General features: G+C 50.3%; 1 protein-coding gene across 2 annotated transcripts in view; it reads right to left on the bottom strand.

Moving 5' to 3' along the window:
- IBR3 (acyl-CoA dehydrogenase-like protein) overlaps positions 1 to 17,343 on the bottom strand; it is a 122,902-nt gene extending 105,559 nt beyond the window's left edge. For both annotated transcript variants that reach the window (XR_015540449.1, XM_087369736.1), the window contains exon 1: positions 17,122 to 17,343. Coding sequence is in view for 1 of the 2 variants with exons in the window: in XM_087369736.1 (XP_087225862.1) it covers positions 17,122 to 17,256 (135 nt within the window). In the remaining variant the exon portion in view is untranslated. The remainder of the gene's footprint in view (positions 1 to 17,121) is intronic.
- Between the last annotated feature and the right edge of the window lie 221 nt (positions 17,344 to 17,564).

The raw sequence follows: 17,564 nt of genomic DNA on the forward strand, positions 1-17,564 counted from the left end.
AAAGCCAAGCCACTGAGCCCCATGTCATAAGGAATGCGGAGTGGGCAAAGTGACTGAAAATCCTGGCTACCCCCATCCAAATCATCCTCGCCTGTCTGCAATCCCATAAGCAATGCTGAATAGTCTCCAAAGCAGAGAGGCAACGCGGGCAAGTAGGGTCGGCTCCGAACCTGGATCTCCAAAGGTTCACTGCAATCCCACCATGGATAGAAAGCCAAAAGAAAAGAGTGATCTTTCTATTCCCGTGGGATTTCCAGAGTCTCTTCCAAAAGCACCTTTGCAAATCCGCAGTGATATCAAATGTCTCCCAATGAGGAACTCTAGAAGGTCTCCAACCTCTACTACTGAGCTAGAATCTCCTGGCATTACTGACCGTGTAATGAAAGAAGGGGATGCTCTTCTCTCGATGCCCTATGTCAATCCACTCCCACTCTCCAGGGTTCCACTGCAAATACCTAATGGGAACTCCCCCATAGAGCCAAAGCCTCCAAGATCCGGTGGAGAGAAGCCGGGGGTCTGGGTCGAGGAACCACTCTGAATCTGATCCCTGCACCGAAAGACCTACAACCCTGATAGGCTGAAAAGCAGACTCAAGCAAGATGTCCTCTGTGAACCTGAGCAATCTACCACCATCATGCATACTAAAAACCAAAGCATCCTCTTGTGCATCTCGAAAGGCCAAAACCTGAAGAGGAACACCGCCTCTCAAAAAAGCACCTGCCCAAGTGGAGCAAGTGAGTGGAATATCATCTGTGTCTACCCAATCCGCTCGAAGGGCTTTCTCAATCTACAAGATCCTCCCTGCACTCCCTCTGAGATGTCCTGTCAACTGAGATTTGGTCTCCTCTCGAAGCCTGCGGAAAGCTTTCCATGACACCAATGATGAGGCAGGTCCCCTCTCCCACTTGGACCACTGCATGTAGAGTGAGGCACCAAGTGGTCTACCATGATCATCCAATATACTGTCATTCCACATGATCAGTTGCCTATCAATCTCTTCACGAGAGGAAGGGAGAATCCCCCGAAGAGTGCTCCTGAAACTGGCCCATGCTTTCAGTATGGCAACCATGAGAGGGGACGAAGGTGATCTGAGGTGTGTTGCAGTGAAAATCCACCTAATACTGCTCATCCAGTCTCCTCCTGAAGAAGGTGTGCACGTCTGTATGCTGCTAATAAAAAATTCCTTCAACGGCTCCTGCCCTGGCATAAGTCCCCGCACCACCATCTTGCAAAGTAAAGCTCTGCACTGTAAATCTTGATCAATAATATTGAGACCCCCTTCCTGTGTAGGGAGGATGAGGGTCTTCCAAGCCACCCTGGCTAATGCATCTGCTGTGCCATTAAGCCCACTCCAAAGAAAATTTATGATCGGTCTCCTAAGCTGAGTGATGCAGTCCCTAGAACAGCACCAGCATGAACAAACAAACCAGGCCATGGCCAAGAGGACCTAGTTGACCACCACAACTCTAGAGGCAAGATTCAGCTTGGCTGAGCTCCAAAAAAGGAGCTTCCTCCTGATGCTCTCCAACACAGGAGCAAACTGTTGAGTGGAAGAAATATCCAAGCCGACCTAGCAACCCACATACCTGACTGGCACACCCCTCTAAACCCAAGTGAATCCTATGTCAAGCCCCCAAACTGGAGCGTCCTCATCACTGATCCAAAAGCCATTGCATTTATGCCAATTTATCTCCGTCCCTGCCACCAAGCAAAATAAATCCAATGCTGTCTTGAAAGAAGTAAGCGTATGTGGTGTGGCATCTAAGTAAACTGCTGTGTCATTTGCCAACTCACTGTCAAGTAGCTCCTCTTCCCTTCTGATGGGAAGTCTCAGCCCAAAGATGTCAACTTAAGATCTAACATTGATACTCATAGCTTCAGCCAATAACAAAAAAAGAAAAGGAGCACGGGGGCATACCTGACAGACTGATCTGGAAATCTGAAATCTCTCACCCCTTACCCCACCAATAAGTACCTGGCTGTGGGCTGATCTGTACAAAGAGGAAACACCTCTGATCCAAGCATCAGTAAAGCCAAAACGTAGAAGGGTGCCCTCCAAAAAAACCCCAATCTACTCTGTCATAAGCTTTCTCAAAATCCAAGAGTAGAATGGCTAGATTCTGGCCACTCTGCATGGCCCACTCTGAAGCTTCCCAAAAAGAGAAAATGTTATAAAAAATGCTTCTACCATGCACAAATCCTGTCTGAGTGTCATGAATAAGATCTGGGAGAAGGGGCTGCAATCGGAGACTGATTGCCTTGGCCAGAATCTTGTAACATGTCCCCAAAAGTGTGATATGCCTCCACTGGGACACTAAATTTCTGCAACCTCCTTTCGGGAGATAAGGTGGATGAGACCCTCTATGAGCAACCCGAGCATCTCACCAGAGTCCCAAATGCCCTACAGGGCTGATGTAATGTAGTCTCCAATCATATCCCAAAATGCCCTGACCAGGCATTTTGGGATATGATTGGAGACTACATTACATCAACCCAGGCATCTCACCAGAGTCCCAAATCCTCAATATCTATGCCCCGACTGACCTCAAACGGAGAGCCGCTTTTTGGAGCTCTTTGACAGACTTATTGCCAGAAATGGATTCTTGGATTGTAGGAGGGGACTTCAATAACCTTGAGACCTTAGAGGATCAGCAGGGACGGGGCCCAGAGTTCCTCGGTATAGCTTAGGCGGAGCAAGCAGATTGAGACTCCTCCTTGTTCGCTGTGGGAGGTCGGGACAGCTGGAGGGAGCCTTCCTTTTGCAGATGGACAGGGAGTCTGGACTTCTCTTGGGTTACAAGAGGGAGGGAGGCAGACTTTTGGAGCGGTTGGACCGTTTCTGTGTCAGCAATTGGGCGCTAGGCAGAGGTGGAGAGTCAGGAGTGGTTCCAGGGACGACCCTCTCTGACCATGCCCCAGTCATCCTAGTCCTGGACTCAGCCTCTCACTCCTTACCTCCACGCTCATGCCGGATCCTAGACTCCATCTACTCCAGAGCAGCGGTTCGCAGCAGGATAGTGGAACTATGGGAGCAGGATTGGGACCCCATGGGGAATATGGCAGCACAGGTAGCTCAGCCTCTTGCCGAGTCTAGTCTCATCTGTCAGCAGGAGGCGATTCAAGTCAGGCAGCAGTGGTGGGCGAAGGAGAGGGGTCTCAGACGAGATCTCGCCTCGATACAGCGGATGCAGCAGTCTTCTCCAGGCTCTGAGGAGCTCAGACGGCAGGAGGCTAGAGCCCGAGCCATGCTAGAGGAGATCACCCAACGACGCTCAGAGTTCTCGTTTCATGCTTCCAAGTCCTTCTGGGCTAGGAAAGGTGACAGGATGTGCAGAGAGTTCTTCACGACTCATGGCCAGAGGTCAGCAGGGGACCAGCTCCGATCTCTTAGAGCGCAGGATGGTAGTGTCAAGACAGATCCAGACGAGGTCCGGGACTTGGCGACAGATTTCTACAGATCCTTATTCCAACAGGAGCCCCCAGACCCTCGTGCCCGCCATTGCAGGGAGGAGGTGTGGAGGTATACACCGTCGCTCGTGCAGCCTAGCATGAGTGATTCCCTTCTCGCCCCTTTCACCGTGGCAGAGATGCAGGATGTGGTGAGCGCTATTAATGGGCAGAAATGCCCAAGTGAGGATGGGCTCTCCAGAGCTTTCTTCACCACCTTCTGGGAGCAGGTCCACCAGCCCTTGCTCACAGCCTTCCAGCATATCTTCTCCAGCGGACAGATGCCAGAGAGCCTTGCGACAGGCTTGATTTGCCTCATCCCCAAAGGGGGGGACCGTCAAGAGATCAAACAGTGGCGCCCTATCACCCTCCTCCTGACTGCCTACAAAATCCTCGCCAAGATGATCAGTAGCCGCATCCGCCCCCTGCTACATGACTTGATCCATGACACCCAGACTGGTTTTGTCCAAGATCGCAGCATTTTGGACAACATTTTCACATTCTCAGAGGCGACGGAGTGGGCCCAGCACAGTAGCCAGCACCTTGCCATACTCCTTCTTGACTTTGAGAAGGCGTACAACAGGGTAGACTGATCCTTCTTGGAAGGTACACTCTCTTGGTTCGGTTTCCCGGACGAGTGGATCAGAGGTATTGCTAGCCTCTACAGGTCGGCCTCCAGCCGGGTTATCATCAGCGGCAGGATGGGGGAGAGATTCACCCTCGAGCGCTCGGTGCGTCAGGGCTGCCCGCTTGCGCCCTACCTCTTCCTATTTTTTGCGGAGGCCATGACTCACTTCCTACGAGCCCATACCACTGGTCTTCAAGGGATGCGCCTCCCTATTCGGGATGATGCAGAACTTCTGGACTCCGAGTATGCAGACGACATAGCCCTGTATGTGCAGGATGATATCGAGTCACTGGAGCGAGTGAGACTGTCCTTAGAGGTTTTTTGCCTAGCCGCTGGGGCGAAAATCAACTGGCATAAGTCAGTTGGTTTTCTTACGGATCCGGGAGCAAGCTCACAGTGGGGTATTTTCCTGGGGTTTTGCTGGATCCCTAGAGAACAGACGACACGTTACCTGGGATTCTAGGTAGGCCTGGATATCACACCGATATCACGCCGGCTCAGCAGTTCTTACCGGTCCTAGTCTCCATACGACGGAAGCTAGCCTTCTGGAGCACGGCTCGACTATCCTTGGCAGGCAAGGCCCTCGTGGTCAACCAAGTCCTTCTTGCCACCGCTTGGTACGTGGCCTCTTGCTGGTGTTTCTCGAGATCGTGTGTAGCCCAGCTGAGGAGACTGGTGCGGAACTTCCTTTGGTCTGGCTCAGATGGTTCCGGCACCACCAGAGCCCGGGTCGCCTGGCAGACGGTCATTCTCCCCCAGACCCCCCAGACAGAGGGCGGCCTTGGCATCATAGATCCAAAACTGCAGAGTCAGGCATTACTAGGCAAGTTAGTCATCCGCGGTCTGACCCCAGGAGGGCAGACGTGGAAACTCTTGCTTCAGCATGGTCTCAGCTCGTGTACCCCCCAGAGAGGGGGTGATTGGCAGCCGTCTATCCAGTGGATTCACTTCTGCCCCACTGACTCAGCCCCGTTCCCCCTTCCTCCGTAGCCTCGTCTCGGTCTGGAGGAAGTTGCGACACAGCCTCTCCCAGGTTCCCCCTAGCTGCCGAGAGGAGATAGACAGACAACCCCTGATCTGGAGTAGCCAGGTGACAGATGATACATGTCGCCAGCTTGGAGAGAGATCCCATATCCCTTGGGTGCTCTGGGGCGCGTGGGCCCGCGCGCTCGCTCCGGGTTTGGAGGGACGTCTACAGCCAGCTGAGCCCAGGCAAGCTGGCAGCAGCAGAGGTACGACACGTGGGATCCAGGCTCGGCGAGCGGAGATCGATGCTGCCATTCCTGCAGGTTGGAGGATTCCCATGGTCACCAGACAGCTCCTCCCGGGAGATGAGAGGTGGCTAGGGCAGTTCACACCCCGTGGCATTCCTTTGGTAGTTGCAAGCCTTTTCTCAGAGTCCTCGATTCACTTCTTCTCCGTCGCTGATGATAGCCATCTCCAGGGCAAAGAGGCCGTGATCGACCCCTAGCTTCCCTGGCAGCGCCTTCGCATCATAGGGCTGCAAGGGAAAACGTGGCATATAGACCCCCTGACCAGGACTGGAGACTCTGGATCTGGGAGGGCCGTTCCTTAACAGAGGTGGAGTGGGACCCAGGGGAGTGCCGCTGGCCACCATTGGAGACCTCAGAGAACCCTACCCCCTTCTTCTCTTACAGTGCGCGTACTGGTAGGCGTGCTCTTGGGGCTCTCCAGCGCGGGCTACCCACACAGGCACATAGTTGGTATGCCCAAGGGATATCTCTGGTCTTTCTTTGCACATTCTGGAAGACTCTTTGGGCAAGCTGGCGGCCGAGGAAGATCTCTTACTTTCTTTGGATGGTGGCCCATAAGGGGCTACCAGTTGGCAGCTGGCTGAGGCAGATGGGGCAGCAGGGGCACTCCAGATGTGTTTTCAGGAGGAGTCCCTGAAGCACTGCCTTTGGAGCTGCTCGCATGCTCAGACAGTGTGGAAGGGAGTCATGGGGATCTTAGCGAGGGCTACACCCGCTAGGACCGGTCACTTGGGGAGCCGTTTGCTGGTGCAGCACCAAGATGGGACATCACTTGGCTTATGAGTTCTCTAGGCAGGATCTAGTTTTCTTCATCACGCAAGCCACTTGGGCATACATGGATAGCTTCCCTTGGCATCTGACAGAGACAAATGCAAGAGCGATGACTCGACACCCAGTTTGGGAGATCATAGGGAGTATTGCAGGCTAGCATATCTGGACTTCCAGATGTGCGCAGACCCTAGGAGATCAGGCTTCTTCTGCTACCCAGACCCTAGCGGACATTTGGAGCACGATCATTCACACGCTCAAGGGTCAGTGGGATCAAATTCAGAGGGAGTCCCGGGCAGGGAAGGAGAAGAGACGGCACTTCCTTTACGACTGGGACCATCGAGAGCTGTTCTTCCAGCACTCTGCTCAGAGTCTTCAGTGGCATTATGCCCCCCCACCGTGGCTGTTTGTCCACACATGATTATGCCCTAAGAGGCTTGTAATTAGTTTTTTGCTACCTCCAGCTGTATCCGTTTTGCGATTGCAGCCCGCTAGCCTTTAGGCCCTCTTGTACTCTCGTTTTCAAGCAATATAACTAGCACTACTTTTTGCGCAAAAAAAAAATCCCAAAATGCAATGAAAAAAGAAGGGGTGAGGCCATCCAAACCTAGGCACTTGCCCTTCTGAAGGGCTGAAAGTGCAGTCCAGAACTCTGTGTTGGTGAAAGGTGCATCAAGCAAAACATGCATATCCGGTTTCACCAACAAAGGGATGCTCTGCCAAATAACCTATCTAGCATCCTCTCTATCCTGTGTGTCAGGATCTGCGGTAAGAAGGGCGGCATGAAAATCTGAAGCTATGCGCATGATGTCATCTGGATCTATCTGTAAAACCCCATGTGAGTCAATAAGCTGGGATACAATCTCTCTACTATGTCTAGGGCCAAGAGTAGAGAAAAAGTGTTTATTGACTCTGCCACCCATTTGAATCCAGAAGGACTCCCGTGCATGAAAGGCATACTCTACTCTCTGATCAAGCAATATCTGCTGATGAGCCCTTGCTGCAGCAAGGCGCTCCTGAATTCGAGCATCTGAAGGTCATTTCTGCTCTTTCCTCTGCAAAGCTGCCAACTGCTAGCGAAAAGCAATCTCACGTCTGAAATTATCTCATCTCCTGGTACAAGTAACTGAGTGATAGAAGTCGCTAATACCAGAAAGGGCAGCAGCTACATGTGATGGAGATGGCTGCCCACCCCGGACATGAGAAACCCATATCTGCAAGGCTGTCTCTATAAGGTCCTCCTCTTAGAAGGGATATGGAATCCTGATGCTGGCAAACCGGCCTCTCAAGTGAGGCTCTAAGATAGCCAGCACAACAGGAAAGTGGTCTGAAGTGGAAACCTTAGCAACAATGCATACTGATCCACCTTTGTATAATGCCCACTCATCTACATAGACTCTGTGAATGCGTGCATGAATAGGCATCTGCTGCCTCCTGTTCGACCAAGAGAACAAAAGGGATTCTGGCTGAATAAGAAAGGCATCGTCCCAAGTATCTCTACCACAGTAGTGAAAAAGGAAGGCATCCCCAGCTACTCTCTCCAAAGAGTGAAGTCCTCCTTCTCTACCCCCTGTTTTGTCTGCCGGTAACTCAACCATGTTAAAGTCACCTCCAATCACCCATGAATCCCCAATGGGAGCCCAGGAGAGCAAATCCTTCCACATAATGACACGTTCCCCTCTAATGTTGGAGGCATACAGGTTAAGGAAACCAACCCTACGCCCTCCAATGAGGAGAATAATCCACTGAGCCCTAGATGGGATAATGACTCCGTGTCCAACAACTAAGGGGAGAATCGACTGTGAAACTGAAATAGAAGTGCCTCCCCTAGTGCCCAAGGCAGGCGACCAAAATGTATGACCAGAAAGCAACTTGCCTGACTTGTTACAATCTCTAGAATCCAGTTTGTGCTCCTGAATAATAAGATATCAATGGAACCCCGAGAAACACCTGGATGAAGCTGTGATCCCGGATCAGCTGTCTGCAACGGTGACGTGGGACGCCATCTAGGCCCTGTATGTTCCAGCTAGCAATCATCATCGACGGGACGATGTAGAGTGAAACACCTTACCCGACCTAGTGCCAGCACAAGACAAGAAAGGCAAAGCTGTTCGAATGGCAAATACCATCCACCTGAGCCTTGCCAGCAACCCCGAACCTTCCCTGGCCACTCAAGTACTTTGTGTTCAAGGATCGATTCGTGGAACAACGGTCACTATCCTCATCGACAGTGGCTGCTCTCATAACTTCCTAGCTAGTTCTATGGTCGACAAACTTCGGTTGACCACTAGTCCTAGTCTCATGGACTATCAGATTGAGCTCGCAAATGGAACTACCTTCTTGTGCAACACCAGGATCAAAAACTTGTCTTTTCGCATCCAACATTATACGGACAAGTTGAACTTCGACATCATGCCTCTTTCTCGATACGATGTCATACTTGGACAACAGTGGCTCTACGACTATGATCCATCAATCAGTTTTCGCAACCATACTATCCAGTTTGTCCACCAGGGAAAACTTATTGAGCTAACTGGTTCTAGGGACTCTCCTTCAACCCCAGTTGCCTCTGCCCTATAAGTAAAGAAGTGGTTCTAAACGTCAAGTAAAGACTTCACTTCTGTTGGTTACGGCAGTAGAGGAGACACCAACAAAGGATCCTCCTGAATACCTCAACCAACCCTTTTTCCAGCCCTACCTAGATATTTTTCCACAGGAATTGCCAAAGCAGTTACCACCTCGACTCAATAGGAAAAGACCTCCTGCTCAAGGAGCGAGGAATGGAACCAAGTGGCGGAAAATCAACAAGGGAAAGAACCCTTCCACCTAACACCCTGTCAACAGGAAACCCAATCACTGGCTCACCAAAAGTAGAGGGCACAAACTCCTCCTCTGGGAAATTTGAAGCATCCGCCAGAGCTGAAAATGAGTTCCTGTGAATCAGGCCACACACCAGAGTGCGAAGAATCCCCTCTGAGGAAAGAGGATCAATAGTGTAAAGCATCCCCTTCCCTCTATCCAAGGGAGGAAGTGAGGACTGCTCTAGACGATCCTGTGTCTACACGGCCGTGCAGACCGTGCAAACCTCTACTGCCTCGGGAGAGTATCTGGCACCGCTAGTTCCAGGGGAGAAGCTGCAACCGGAGAAGAGGTCGAAGCTGAAGCGTCTCAGACTGTGAGGTGAGACTAGAGGGACAGCTCGAGGCGAAACAAAGTCCACTAGTGTATTCTCCTGAACTGAAGGTGGAATCTGCACACGAGCCGGAACTTACTGGTATGCGGCAGGTGCCCCTGCAGGTCAGGAGGCACCGAAGATAGAAGGTATCAGTACCAAAGGAGTGCTCAGTCGATGAGGAGCACTCTGGCGAGCTGTACCACCACTCTGAGGAGGATCTCCCTGTCGAATCAAGGAGCAGGTGCTGGATTTGTACCACCTCCCTGTCGAGGCCGAGGAGCAGGTGGTGGACCTGTACCACCCTCCTGTCGAGGCCGTGGGGCGGTGGCTGTACCAGAGGGCTTCTTGGGCCTTTTCTTCTTCCTTGGGCAATCCCTGGCAAAGTGTCCAATGGTCCTACAAATCCTGCATTGGTCCTGCTTGCCTGCAATCTCTACTCTCTGGCGAAAAAACGAACCATCAAGGCGCTGGATCATAACATAGTCCATCATGAGGTTGGGATTCTTACAGAGGACCCTAACTCTAGGTACCCCATCAGCCTTGGTTGCCTCTCCTGCAGTCAACGGCAACCCAAGGAGGGGTGGGATCTCAGCGACCGCACCGAAATGCTCCACAATAACAGAAAGAAGTCGATGATAAACCAAGGGAAGCCCGGGAAATCTGATGAAGAGCGAAAAGATTTCCTTATCTGCCTCCACTGGGTCGAAACCAATATTGAAGGTGTCAAAGAAGATCTTCCTGTGTCCTAGTTGTAAAAATTCAGCTTTGAGCATAGTGCTCGCAGCCTCTGGAGTGTCAAAAACAACCTAGAAAAAACCTCGTCCCAGAAGACGAACATCTAAAAGGCGTGGAGTGAGGTCTGGGGGGAGAGCCGCAAGCATCCAGTATCTGGCTTGGGATCTGGAAGGGTGAGACCTGAAGATGTGTGTGAGTAATGTTGCAGAGCATTCAATCTCTACATCCTTCTTGAGCTGCTGCAATCGTCTTCAAAAAAAGTAATGGTTTTCGTGGCCGATGGAGGTGGAGTAGGATTGGCTGACGGAATTTCCATCGCCCCTCGAGGTGAGGAGGCCGATTCGAACACCTTTGAAGCTCCGTCCGCTCCAAAAATTGATGCGGGAGAAGGAAAGAAGGGGGGGATAGGGAGGAGAGTAGAGAGCTTAGGAGAGGAGAGGGCTGAGTCGGGGGTTAGGGAGCGGGGTAGAAGCGAAGGGGGAAGAGGAGAGCAAGGAGAGGCAGGGGGGATAGGGAGTGGGGAAAGGGGGGGGGGGGGGGGGCGGGGGGGCGTAGGAGAAGGGGATGGGGTAGAGGTGGAGGGAAGGGAGAGGGGTAAGTGCGAGGTAGAGGGCGGGGAAGAGGGGAGGAAGGGAGCAGGGTAGAAGCTGGGGGTAGGGAGCGGGGAGGGGGCGGGGTAGAAGGAGAGGAGGGAGTAGGAAGGGAGCGGGGGGTAGAAGGCGATGTAGGGAGCGGGTAGAGAGGAGAGGCTGAAGGGGAGGGGGCAAGAGGGCGCGGGCTAAGAGGGAGAGGAGAGGGAGTGGAAGGAGAGGTAGGGAGGGGGCGGGCTGAGAGGCAGGGAGGGGTCAGGCTGAGAGGGAGAGGAGAGGGAGCGGGGTGAGAGGGTAGGGGGCAGGCTGACAGGGAGAGGAGGAGGAGGGAGGGAGGGGCTGAGGGAGGGGGAGGAGGAGGGGCTGAGGGCGAGGGAGAGAGGAAGGAAGGGGCTGAGAGAGACGGGGCAGCAAGGGAGCAGGGAGGAGCAGCAGCTGTTTTCAAACATGTAATACACGAATGTAATATAATGGCAGCCCTCACTTTAGCTAGTTCAGTTGCCTTGATCTTGAGTTGAGTTTGTGTAAGCACCTCTGCTATCCATACTTTGGTGCCCTTCACCTTGTAAGATTGTTGAAGAAGCTTGATCCGCATATCTTTTGACTTCAGTGTAAGGATTGCATGACCTCTATAGTGCAAAATAGAAGCACGCTTGGAGTCGTCGTCGTCATCCTCCTCCTCATCATCATCATTCACCCATTCAATGTTGGGCAAGCTTGATTTGATCTTTGTCAATATTTCACTATATGTGTCCTCTTTGTACCAATCTTCTGGGAGCCCCCCTATTCTAATCTTTAGTGCATTATCACATCTAGCTTCGTGTTCTTTAATCTATGCTTGGATATCAGACTTACTTGCTTTGTTGTCCACTTCCACAATCACTTCCTTCTTAGTAGTTTGTACTTCAGTGTGAACAAGATCTTTGACTGTAGAGACTAGCTGCAGGGTAGGGGGGGAATCCTTACAAGATTTTACAGCCTCATCAATTACTGCCTGCTTACCAGGCCCTTCCAGGATGTGAAGTCGGGACTTTACTTCTGCCAGCTCCAATCGTAACTCTCACTACCTGTTGCAGATAAAAAATCTGATCCTGTTGCTGGAGGATGGGTCGTTTTGAGCCTTCTTGTTGGTAATTCCGTGCATATGGAGAGGGTGTCATGGCTGCAACTGTAGAGTACCAAGTCTTGATGGATGTTGAAGGAGTTGAGGGAGTTGAGGGGGACTTGGAGGAGAGGGTAGGCCAGTCCATAGTTGGTTGTATGATGAACCCCCTGGCTTAACCTAAACCCCAGGTTGGGTTGGGGGTTTAGCCCAACTCGGGGTTAGGGAGGACTAGGACTAGACTAGGTATGGACGGGAGGTATGGACAGATGGAGAGGTGTTGACGATGGGGGGGTATGGAGGTAGTATGGAGGACGAAGGACGGAGGCTGTAGTATGGAGGTACAGACAGGAGAGGTTGTACGGCTGTAAAGACGGAGAGGTTGTACGGCTGTAGTGCGGGAGAGGCTGTACGGAGGTACAGCTGTTATGCGGGAGAGGCTGTACGGATGGAGAGCTACAGGTGAGGCTGTACGGACGGAGGTACTGCTGAGGTGCGGAGGTACGGCTGTGGTACGGAGGAGAGGCTGAGCGGGGAGAGGCTGAGCGGAGGAGAGGTTGAGCGGAGAGAGATAGAAACAAAGAAAGAAAGGAAGTCTATTAACGTCCGCGAGAGACCAAGAGGTCTATGGGACAATGTGAAAACCGACTAGTACATCAGCTTAGGGAGGGCACAGGGCAGCTCCCACTACGTGATAACCTAGATTAAACATACATATATATAGCTGGCCATACATCACCTTAAGACAGAGTCTTTTGGTTTTGATTTGAACTCTTTAATGAGTGCTACTCCTTCACGATATACTGCTCATTTACCGTCCTTGGCAGCCCAAACCTTTGCTAATTCATTTGCCTTATCCTTTAGTTGAGCTCTTGTGAGTTCTTCGGCTATCCATATCTTAGTCCCTTTCAGCTTATGAGATTGTTGTAGTCTTTTATACGTAGTTGAATGTAATGATATTATGCCGACCAATCTTGACTGCTCAAGCTTCACCATCATCATCAGGATTGTCAGGATTGTCGTATGCGTCAGTTGTCCAATCAATAGTAGGCATGGCTGCTTTGACATGTGCAAAGGTATCACTGAATGATTCCTCTTCTTTATAACTTTCATCTAGAACCCCCCCAATTTCTGATTTTCAAAGCATTATCCTTTCTAGCTGCATGTTCTTTAATCTCTTCCTGAATATCAGCTGCTTGGCTGTCTGCACTTCATTTTGAACTAGATTCTTGACAGCAAAGACTAGTTGGGGGGTGGGGGGGAAGCATTACATGACTTTACAATCTCATCAATGACTTCCTTCTTAACAGGTGCTTCCAAAACTTGAATTCTAGTTATGGCATCCGCCTCAGCTCTCTCACTTGATCCTGTAGGAAGCAAATCTGTTCATGATACCCAATAATGGGTCAAAAAGACCACCTCGTTCATAGATATGCGTATACGGGGAAGGCGTCGTGGCTGCAACTGCGTATCAGGCTCTGCTATTGGAGGCTGCTGAAGTAGAGGGTGATTTTGAAGAGGAGAGTAAGCTAGGCATTCTTTAATGGCCATATCTCCTATTACCCCTTGGCTGAGCTAACCCCCTAGTTGAGCTGGAGGTTCATCGCAGCTATGGGTTCCTAATTCACGAGCCTTCGTACAACCCTGTTGGTGCAGTAGCGCTAGTGGTAGTACGGTAGACTGTCTACAAGAGGGGGTACAGGAGGAGCGGATGGGAGCTACGGGAGGAGTAGGCGGGAGGGCTACGAGAGCTATGGGAGGAGTAGACGGGAGAGCTACTTGTCAACAACGGGAGCAACGGTCAGCGACGGGAGTGAACGGGGATCAGCGACGAATCAAATGAGAAAGAAAGAAAGAAAGTCTGTTAACGTCCACTGGAGACCAAAAGGTCTATGGGACAGCAGGAAACCTCTATCTAGTACATCTGCTTTAGGGAGGGCACATGGCAGCTCCCAAGGAGTGCAAAAAGTAACCCACATTATTTAGAGTACCTACATGATAGTCTGAAAGAGTAAACAACCATACATCAGTTTAAGACTGAGAGTCTTTTGGTTTTGATTTAAACTCTCTGATTAGTGCTACGCCTTCACGGTAAACTTCCCTTTTTCCATCCTTTCTGGCAGCCCTAACTTTATCTAATTCAGTTGCCTTATTCTTGAGATGAGCTTGTGTAAGCTCCTCTCCTATCCATACTTTGGTGCCCTTCAACTTGTAAGATTGTCGAAGAAGCTTGATCCGCATATGTTTCGACTTCAGTGTAAGGATTGCATGACCTTTATAGTGTATAATAGAAGCTGGCCTGGAGTCGTCATCATCTTGCTCATCATCATCCACCTATTCAATGTTGGGCAAGCTTGATTTGATCTTTGTCAATATTTCACTATATGTGTCCTCCTCTTTGTACCGGGAGTGCCCCTATTCTAATCTTCAACGCATTATCACATCTAGCTTCTTGTTATTTAATCTCTGCTTGAATATCAGACTTACTTGCTTTGGTGTCCACTTCCACAATCACTTCCTTCTTAGCAGTTTGTACTTCAATGTGAACAAGATCTTTGACTGTAGAGACTAGCTGTGGGGTAGGGGGGAATCCTTACAAGATTTTATAGCCTAGGCCCTTCCAGAATGTGAAGTCGAGCCTTTACTTATGCCAGTTCCAATTGCAGCTCTCTCACTGCCTACTGCTTGCAAATAAAAAATCTGATCCTGTTACCCAAGGATGGGTCGTTTTGAGCCTTCTTGTTGGTAATTCCGTGCATATGGAGAGGGTGTCATGGCTGCAACTGTAGAGTACCGAGTGCTGATGGATGTTGAAGGAGTTGAGGGGGACTTGGAGGAGAGGGTAGGCCAATCCATAATTGGCTGTCTGTTGAACCCCCTAGCTTAACCAAACCCCCGGGTTGGGTTTAGCCCAACTCGGGGTTAGGGTTAGTTTGGCTACTGCTAGCTTAACCAAACCCCCGGGTTGGGTTGGGGGTTTAGCCCAACTCGGGGTTAGGGTTAGTTTGGCTACTGCTAGCCGAGGTAATTGTTGGCTAAGGCAAAGGGCTGAAGGGTGGAGTACTGCTAACGGGTACGGAGGGAGAGGTATGGACGGAGAGGTACGAGCTCCTGCTGACGGGTTGTATTGTTCGAGGAGGTACGGGCTGTTGCTGATGACGGACGACGAGCTGTACGGATGGGAGGGAGAGGTACGGATGGGAGGACTAGGTACGAACGGAGGTACAGAGAGGTGCTGACGAGCAAGGGGAGCTAGGCGGCGGCGGCTAGAGGAGCTATGCCGCGGCAGGTGAGGGATGGAAAGGTTGAGCGGATGAGGGGGGGCTGAGGCGGAGAGGCTGAGCGGAGGGGAGACGGAGCGGAGGGGCTAGCAGGAGAGGCAAGAGAGTGAAAGAGTGAGAGAGAGAGAGAGAGAGAGAGAGAGAGAGAGAGAGAGAGAGAGAGAGAGAGAGTAAACGTCACATCAAAAAGTCCCTACAAAGGATGGAGAGGTGGACTTATATAGTCTCCTCCAATATATCTCCTCTGTGCCCCTCTCTAGGCCTAAGCATCCCCTAGGCAAATTAGCCCTAAGCCTTACTAACTTGGCCCAAACTTGGCCTTCATTCCAATACATCCCTCCTCAAAAATAACTTTGTCCTCAATTCTGGGCAATGTGGGCACCAAGGCCCCCTAGTGTAAAAAGGGCATATTCAATCATGCATGCCGCCAAGGTCAAAAGGAGATGTGATATATTCCTTTGCCTTGGGTGTTGTGGCACCCCGGAGTCATGTGGGTGGTAATCTATCCTCATGTGCTCATCATCACAAAGCTCCATAATCACATAAGTTCCGGATGTCCTCATGGTTTTAGTGTTGCACACCCCATTGTGCTTTGCTGCCCACTTTTCTCCTCATGGGAAGCATCGATTTCTTTGCCATATACCCCACATGGAAGCTTCCATGAGTGCTTCAATGAGCTGTCTTTGTTAAAAAAGACCCAATAGAGGGTACGCATAGTGGAAGACTGATATGCTCAGAGAACCCAGCGGCTCGACGACCAACAAAGTTTTTCCTTGACTAGATTTGTTATGTCATTACATCTTGGGTGAGCTGTGGCTTCAACATAGAAGTTCACACTGGTTGATAAGTTGAGTAGCACACTCTTTGCTAGGATGGTGACTTGTGTTCCAACCTGATTCTACAAGAATGATTGCGTGATTGTGCTTCTATAGGGTGCATTAGTTGGATGAGGAGGTTGATCTAGAAATACCGCTTGTTAGGACAAGCTTGCAAGCATTAGTAATGTGGGTCAACTGGCGCTACCAGAGGCAGTCTACTTCCAAATCCCAACCATAGGTTTGAAAAACCTCTCGCCCCATTGTGGCCTAGAGTGGTGTAAATCTGCACACCCAGAGCGAAATGAAGGGCAATGGGATAAACCTGGGCACTAACACGCATTCGGTGTTAAAGCATGTGGAATGCGTTTAAGAGTCTAGAAGTACCCCCATAGTTGAAGAAGCTCAAAATCAAAGGATCAGGACCTCCTCCATAGGAACTTTCCCACATAGTCCCCAAGAAGCTCATTCCAATCTGAAATAGCCCTAAAGAAAAAGTCGGATCCAAAGGTGAAAGATGGTAATAATCAACACGGAAAGTTCAGGTGACAAGACAATATCCGATTAAAGTATGGAGGAAGACTAGGAAAATGCGAACACACGTAGAGTCTCTCGACTACTACGATTATATTTGTGATCCATCTACGGCTACATCAGCCACAAAAAAAACTATGGACTTTGAAGCACTGTGCCACTGCTTCGCTGATCCAACTCTATAAGAACATCTGACCTTGTCAAATTACAGTACCACTAAGAGTATGATGCCTATTTTAGCCTTGGAGACCGTGACCGCGACCCTTTTACCTTCACCCTTTCTATCTGCACAAACGCTCCTGAATTCTACACGGCAAGAGAGGTGCTGTAAATTGTAAGGTGTGTTTTGTACTTAAAAAGCGTAAAAACTTCACAGATATCCAAGCTAACGTTCAGACAAACGGAATAGTACTTCACACGATAAATTTTGATTGTTTATCTCCAGAAAAACATTGGGATCACCTCCCATCAGCCAACTCCGATATCGAGTTTGTACAGACTCCTGAGTCCTTAATGCTGCGACTAACCGACCTGTTTCCTAGCAAGCTCGGTCCCTTTCTACAGAGTTCATCGATCATCGATCACTTTGTTTACCAGGTAGTCCCAATTTGCAATACTACGAAAGAATTCGCACGTCCTAATTTGTGGCCATACAAGGACAATAAAAACGCATCATACAGGCAAGGACACGATGATTAGCGGCAGGTGAATCGCTAGTTAACCGAGTAGATGTAGCGCTTCCTCGATGCTATGAAAGTGGCGAAAAATATACCTGACAAATCTTAATGGTAGCAGGTGGTTGCGGGAACCCATCGACCGTTCGCTGAAGGTATGCTAATAAAGACGACCCATCAAAACGATGGGCAGCACGAACATCCGTTAGCATGGAAGGCGTACGAGCTTCCATCACTGCAATCTGGATGATGGAAAACCGACAAAAAGCGATGAGAACCGGAACTAAATTCGTCAACCTCGCCGAAATCGCTGCTGGAGGGCGATTAACAGCGCCGGGTGACTATTTAAGGTAGAATCTTGCAGAATCTTTCACGAATCTCTTCAGTATCATTTGACTTGTTGTCCATGTCATCAATCCATGTGGCATGCCAGCCGTCTTTACAGACCGCGAGAAGTCCACATGGCACAATATACACCCTTAGATTTTTTAAATTCTGAAAGCCCAAAAGCTTTGAAAGCTTTTGAAAAGCTGCGTAAAAA

This window comes from Dipteris shenzhenensis, chromosome 31 (assembly GCF_047967505.1).
Source record: "Dipteris shenzhenensis isolate YYH24624 ecotype China chromosome 31, Dip_SZ_1.0, whole genome shotgun sequence".
Lineage (NCBI taxonomy): Eukaryota > Viridiplantae > Streptophyta > Polypodiopsida > Gleicheniales > Dipteridaceae > Dipteris > Dipteris shenzhenensis.